This window comes from Rutidosis leptorrhynchoides, chromosome 4 (assembly GCF_046630445.1).
Source record: "Rutidosis leptorrhynchoides isolate AG116_Rl617_1_P2 chromosome 4, CSIRO_AGI_Rlap_v1, whole genome shotgun sequence".
Taxonomy (NCBI): domain Eukaryota; kingdom Viridiplantae; phylum Streptophyta; class Magnoliopsida; order Asterales; family Asteraceae; genus Rutidosis; species Rutidosis leptorrhynchoides.
The window spans coordinates 4,328,633-4,336,479 of record NC_092336.1 but is presented as its reverse complement, the minus strand read 5'-3'; the positions used below and the strand labels follow the sequence as shown (position 1 = coordinate 4,336,479).

Sequence of the window (7,847 nt, the reverse complement as noted above, 5' to 3'; positions counted from 1 at the left end):
CTAACGTTTTCGAGTCCTGATGTACCCGTTCAAACATACCTTACAGAAATGTACCTCATTTCAGATTGAGATTCTTGTTTCACTTCTAGATTTCGGAGTGCTTTTCGAAAAGCCTCGGGACCACGTTTAAACATGAGTACAACACATCAACGCATCTCGAAGGGCTAAACAAACATACGATTCAAACCTTGGAAATCATAAAACGAATTCGTGTTATCGACTTCAAAATTTCTTGATAAAAGTCATTGCCTTTACTAAATTCTCTTACGCCGATGGTTATCATTCAAGTCTTAACGTCAGACCTTTTGAAATCTTATGTGACCGGAAACGTCATTCTCCTTTTGTAGAACCAAGTTAATGATAATCAAACCACCGAACCCGAGCTAATTCATGGAACAACCAAAAAACTTCTTTAACCTCAGAAAGGCTCGAGACGACCGTAGTCGCCAAAGGAGCTATGCCACTGTTAGACGTAAACTTTTCAAATTCCATGTGGAAAACCGCATAATGTTAAAAGTCGCACCTTGAAAAGGTGTAGTCCATTTCTGAAACGTAGAAAGCTATATCCGCGATATTTTTAGTCCTTTTGAAATTTTAGGGTGTGTTGTGCCCGTTGCTTACCGCTTCGAACTTCCGACTCAAAAAAATTTCGTTCATCCTACATTCTGTGTATCAAACTTAAAGGCGTGTCTTGCGAGACAAGAACTTGTTATCCTCTTCGATGAACTTACTATCAACGATAAACCTCACTTCCAAGGAGGACCGGTTGAAACTATAAATCGTGGAACCAAACTTTAAACCAACGTAAAATCGCGACTGTCGAAGTTCGTTGAAATACCCGAGGGAGTACCTTCACTTATTCGTAGAACCGACAACGCAAGATCTCGAGGAAGAAACAACGACTACTACTTCCAACTAAATTTCGGGACGAAATTTTTTTTAAGGTGTAGGTAATGTAACATCCCACGTTTTTCCGTTAAATTTATTTTTAACACTATCTTTTTTTTTAATAATACCTTTCGTTATTTAAATTTGTAGTTTCCGTTGACCAACGTTCTTAATTTTCCCGTTATTTAATTATAACATCACTCATTTACTCGAGCGTTTTTAAAATATTCGTTTGGTTAATTCCCGCACCCGCTTTGAAACTTGAGGGACCGAGGTTGTCAAGTGAGCAAACTAGTTGACTAGGTCAACTAGTCAACCCACCTTATCCATCCATTCATTTCACCTCCCACCTTCTTCCTCTTTTCTCTCTACTTCCCTTTCATGAACTCAAACACCCATCTTCATAAAATCATCATCTAAATCCGGATCGAGAAGCAAACTTCAAAACAAATTACATTTTCGTGATCCTCTCTTCATCCTCTACATTTTGGTACCAATTTCTTCACATTTGGGTAACGTTTCTAAAAACTCTAGATTTCTCTAAATTCGTGTTTTGACTTGAAATTGTGTTAGTTAGTGTCTATGGCTCGTGTATAACATGAATATATGTTTTGTTTGCTCGATTCGTTGTTTTGAGTAACTAGTTTGAACATTTGAAATGGGTGTGCTTAATCCTTAATTTTGGATGAGTTAATGTTGTTAAATTGTTAGAGTTTATGTTTTAAAAGTGTTACTAGCATCTTTAGCATCAATTTGATGTGTAGGTTGATTTGGAAAACATCATTAACATGATTATTAGTTTTGTGATTCTTGATTAGGGTTTGACGAACTCTAAAAGGAAATTTTGATGCTTTGAATGCCATGAAATGTTATTAGTTAGTGATTAGTTATATTGTATGTTTCATTACCTTCAAAACGGCATATCATATGTGTGAATTGCATTCCCGAATCTTAAAATGCGTTTTGTAAACTTGAAACGATGGTTTTGAACATTTAATGACCACTTGACGAGATTTTGGCTATTGTAAATGATGTTTTTGCTTGATGAAAAGTGGTTAGTTGTATTCCTTGTCAAAATACCTTTCCAACGATATAAGATACTTTTTTTGGATGTTTACGGTTTAGGATTTATGGGTATTTAAAGTTGGATTCGTGCTTGAGTGTGAAAACTGCCAGAATTCTCTGCACAGGTAATGGCGCGGCGCGCCATATACCCGCGCGGCGTGCCAAAGTGGTCTGTCCAACTTTGTCGATTTTTGAATAATGTTTGCTATGCTACGCACCTCCGATTCACATGTAACTTGTTTTAACATGCTCATATATGATTAAAAACCTCAGAAAAATAGTTCGGGACCCGACCCGAACGTGTTGACTATTTGTTGACTTTGACCGACCGAAGTTCGACTTTTTTGTCAAACTTAACCAAATGATTGTGCAATCTTCCTAACTTGTTCCTATACTTGTATCTTGCATGAAACTTGACAAATTGATTCACATGCTATATTTAATCGTGTCGTAACGAGCCATAGGACTAATTGAACACATTTCGCCCGACCTTGTGACGTAACCGGTTAATTAATACAACTTACTTGTTTAGGTCAAGGCTAAGCAACTATCATGCACACGTTTACTTTGTGAAGTACTTTTATACTCGTGCACTCGAGGTGAGATCATAGTCCCATCTTTCAAACAACTTTTATGCTTTAAACTATGGGATGAGAAACATATACGTATCATACTTTTATACATTGAACACAAGTACGAAAATGAACATACCACGTACGGGTTTGAACAAAAATCCTCAATTCAATTATCATTAGTTACACTTGCAGGGTGTAAACGTGAACTTATATTATGTGATCACATGGGCTTGACGAGCCTCATTCGGACGGTTAGCTACCGTTAGCGGATGAAATATATTTTCGGGTCTAGTGTATGTTCTAACACTACGCAAAGGGTGCAAAACAGTTAAGTTTGATAATTAGGTGCCCGGGATACAAACAACAACTTTGGAATGCAAATGATTTTGATAATCATCTTATACTAAATCTTGTGGTTCAAATACAACATTTACTAAAACACCTATGATTTCACCAACGTTTTTCGTTGACAGTTTTCTATATGTTTCTCAGGTTCATACTTGGCTATTTGATACATGCTTCCGCGTACACTCATATTTGCTTGGAGTCAAGCATGCATGCATACACTCTGATTTATTGCTTGGGGTCAAGCATACATACATACATACGCTAGTGATAGCACCTTTGGATTCAAACATATTGTTTACATACTTACGCTATTTATAGCAACCGCGATTTTAAACTAATTATGTCGCAAGTTACCTCATTTATAATTTATACTTTTGCAAACTTAAAATTGTTGTCGAACGGTTTTGTAAACTAAACTTTGCAAGCATGATACATTTCAAAAGAATGCGACATAATTTTGGTCAAACGAGTCTCATATAGGGACTACGACCACGTTTCGGGACCTCAGTTAGCGACACCGTCAATGACGATTTTGGTCGGGTCGCCACAGTATTTATGTCGATACGGGTAGCGCTGTAGATGTAATTTATGAACACTGTTTTTTGCAGTTACCGCAGGACGTACAGGATAAGTTCAAACCTCCATTGCACCCCGTTTCGGGTTTCACAGGTGAAACGACTTGGCCCTTAGGCCGTGTCACTACCGACGTGACGCTAGGAGATGACTATCATTCACGTACCGTGCAATTAACATTCGTAGTGGTTCGTAGCCAATCCAAGTACAATGTGATTCTGGGACGGACAGTGCTTCAAGAGTTAGGTGCCATACCTTCTACTGTTCACGGTATGCTGAAGTTCCCCACAAGGGCAGGCGTAGCAACTTTGTTTTTGGACCGTGCTTAAGTATGCGCTGATATCAGCTAATCGGTATCACATCCGGCACCTACTAAACAAGAGGGGGGCGTCATAATCAATCACGCATTTCCTGAAAAGGTCTTAAGATTGGCAACACCCTTTCGGAAGAAACTAAGAGTGCCCTATGCGAGTTATTGTCTAATAACGCTGACGTTTTCGCTTGGCAAGAGTCAGACATGACAGGAGTTCCAAGGAAGGTAGCGGAACATCATCTAAATGTTAATCCAAGCATAACACCCGTACGCCAGAAGAAAAGAGGAATGGCGCCCGAACAAAGCGCGTTCCTGCGTAAGGAAGTAGAAAAGCTTGTTGATGCCAACATATTGAGAGAGGTTCGCTACCAAACCTGGGTGGCCAACCCGGTACTAGTCAAGAAAGCCAACGGGACGTGGCGTATGTGCGTTGATTTCAAAGACATCAACAAGGCTTGCCCAAAGGATAACTATCCGCTACCTGAAATCAACTGGAAGGTCAAATCGCTCGCCGAACACCGATTCAAGTGCTTCCTTGATGCATACAAATGGTACCATCAGATTCAAATGGCAGAAGGAGACGAAGACAAGACGGCATTTCACACTGATCACGGCATCTTCTGTTATACAAAGATGCCTTTTGGACTAAAGAACGTCGGAGCAACGTATCAACGAGTGATCGATGACGCCTTCAAGAACTAGATAGGACGAAACGTTGAAGCGTACGTTGATGATATAGTAATCAAAAGCCATACGGAGCTGTCTCTCCTTAAAGATATCCAAGAAACGTTCGACTCCTTGAGGAAAATCAATATGAAACTCAACCCGGAGAAATACAGTTTTGGTTTCGAGGAAGGCAACTTTCTTGGTCACGTCGTGACGACGCGAGGCATTAGAGCGAATCCGAAGAAGATTCAGGAGGTGGATGAGATGTTATCACTGCGTACAAAAAAAGAGGTACAAAGCTTGAACGGAAAGCTAGCAGCGTTGTCCAGGTTCTTGTCAAAAGCGACGGAGCGTTCCCTACCATTTTTTTCAGGTGTTAAAGGCGTGCATAGGCAAAAGTTTTAACTGGACGCCGGAAGCAGAAACTGCCTTTCAAGACATGAAAGCGTTAATCAAAACCCTACCTACGTTAACGGCTCCGGTACCGGGTAAAGTGTTTGTTTTAGCTAATGACAGACATTACATACTTGTTTACTGACATTTCAAAAATTTCAGGAGAAACTTTAACCGTTTACTTAGCAACAGGAGCTGAAGCGATCAGCTCGGTATTAATTGCGGAATGCGATGGAACCCAAATGCTGGTATACTTTGTCAGCAAGGTTTTGCAGCATGGTGAGGTCAATTATAATCCAGTTGAGAAGCTCTTCTATGCACTAGTTCATACCGCAAGGAGGTTGAGGCGATACTTCCAAGCACATCACATTTTGGTACTAACAGATACGCCAATCAAACATGTACGATGTCTTTGGAACGAGCGTATACGTCAAAGAGCATTTTTAACCTTCTCATGGCAGGTTTTAAGCAAGCCAGAAATCTCTGGCCGGATGGCAAAGTGGGATATTAAACTGGGAGAGCATGAAATTAGCTATGCGCCGCGTAAAGCCATCAAAGGGCAAATCATGGCCGAATTCATTAACTCAGGGCCACCAACAGCTGCCAACGAAACGGCACCAAAAACTGTCACGTGGGAACTTTACACTGACGGAGCGTCGAGTTCAGACGGGGTCGGTGCTGGCCTGATACTTAGAAGCCCCGACGGCGAGGAACACACATACGCCTTACGTTTCGCTTTCTCTGTTTCTAACAATGAAGCAGAATATGAAGCATTGCTCTCCGGGTTATGTATTGCAGAAAAAATGGGTATCAAGGCACTAAAGGTGGCAGTCGATTCACAACTGGTGGCAAATTAGTTAAACGGAACATTCGAAGCCAGAGATCCTGAAATGCAAAAATATCTGAAATTGGCGGACGAGCTGGCCAACAAATTTGACTCTTTTTCAATCACGCAAGTGCCGCAGTCAATGAACAAAAAGGCTGACACCCTCAGCAAGCTTGCTTCGTTGACGTTCAGCCCCTTCGCTAAGGACGTATGGGTGGAGTTCGTTGACCAAAAATCCACCGACGTGGTACAGGTATCAAGCCGTCGCGCTTATAAAACCTACACCGCTAGCTTGGTAAAATAAATCCCATAACAATTATAACGTGATGCTTTACAGGTGGCGGCACCAGTCGAGGAGGTAAACACTTGGATGAACCCAATCGTCGACTATCTAAAAGATGGAACGTTACCCGCTGACAGCATAACGGCCAGGAAAGTTCGCATGAAGGCCCCCATGTATGTTCTACGTGACGGCGTGCTTTACAAGAAGTCATTCTTGTGACGACCCGGAAATTTTCCGAACAAATTTAAACTTAATTTTTATACGTTTTCGACACGATAAGCAAAGTCTGTAATGTTGAAATCTAAAAATTTTTGAACTGTGTTCATATAATCATTTAACCTTTGACCATGTCCGACGATTCACGAACAGTTGGTTACAAATATATATATATATATATATATATATATATATATATATATATATATATATATATATATATATATATATATATATATATATATATATATATATATATATATATATGATTTTTATTCATAATTATTATTATATGGAAATGTATAAATATTAAATAGTCAATAAATGTTATCGTATATAATAAAACTATTACATAATTAATAAAGTCTAATATTAATAAATTAAATGTAATTACAATTTAGATATAGTTGTTATACTAATATTATTATTAATACTCATTGTTAATATTAATATTAATATTAATATTTATATTATTATATAGATATAAAATTTGGTACATTGAAATTGTTATAAGACTATTATTACTAATATTATTGTTACCATTATTAATTAGTAGAAAAATTATGATTTTATTGTTATTATTATTATTACTAAAAATTATCATTTTTAATTAAAATCATTAATAACATAATCATTACCATTCCTTTTATGTTATTATTAATATCATTATTAAGTATTATTTGTATTATTATTATTATTATTATTATTATTATCTTTATTTCAAATTATTATTACATTAGTCATTATTCTTATTATTATTAGTAATATTTTGATATTATTATTAGTAATATTATTATTATTAATTATCATTAAACATATTGAAATCTTTACTATGGTTATTATTAATATCATCCCATTATTATTATTATTCTTATTATTATTATTGTTAATAATATTATTATTATTATTAGCGTTTTAAATAATATATTTATAATTATTAATTATGAACATTATTTATATAAAAATTTATAATGCCTGAGTTAGAATCCAAAACAGTTATATATCTCAATCCAACTAAATCTGATTAAGTCTTTTGTCTCCAATTATGTTATCAAAATCGATTGCCATCACAGAAAAATCCAAAATTTCTGTTTGAAATCTTTTCCACCTTTATTTATTTTATTCTTCACGGATTGATTAAACTGTGTTGTGATTCGTTATATAATAATTCAATTGATATAATGCTATGGATAAAAACGTTCAACACTTCACTCTCCGGTATCCAATATCAAGAACAATTGTCCTCATCTGTTAAAAAAAAAAAGGGAAACACTGAAACAACGATATACCTCTGTTCTTGTTAGTATGAGTCAAAATTTGGATTCGAGCTTCATTTAAAAATTTATAAACGCAAAGTTGTTATGAATCTTTCATTCAAACTATCTCCAAAATCTCAGGTTCCAATTCAATCTATCGAGTTCCAATTTTTGGAGTCAAACCTTGATTTCAAAAAGTCAAATGTCGAGTTCATCGCGAAATTTGAATTGGTGTTTGTGTTTCCAGATAAATTGTTGATGTAGAAAGTTTCTAGGAAGTGTTTCCAACTTAATTCATGTAGAAATTTAAATCCAAAACGGTCTAAAATCGATTTTGATGTTTGAGTTTGTATGGTGTTCATCGAAGATACTGTAGCTACTTAATTTAATTTCTGTTAAATTCAAAAACACCCCAACCCACTTCTGTTTTGTTCGTAAATCCTAA

General features: G+C 36.6%; 1 protein-coding gene across 1 annotated transcript; it reads left to right on the top strand.

Annotated features, from left to right (window-relative positions):
• Positions 1 to 5,711: 5,711 nt before the first annotated feature.
• Positions 5,712 to 6,149, top strand: LOC139839424 (uncharacterized). The gene is made up of 2 exons (XM_071829488.1): positions 5,712 to 5,900; positions 5,985 to 6,149. Exons 1-2 carry the CDS (start codon positions 5,712 to 5,714, stop codon positions 6,147 to 6,149), a joined length of 354 nt encoding a protein of 117 aa, XP_071685589.1.
• The last annotated feature ends 1,698 nt before the right edge of the window (positions 6,150 to 7,847 follow it).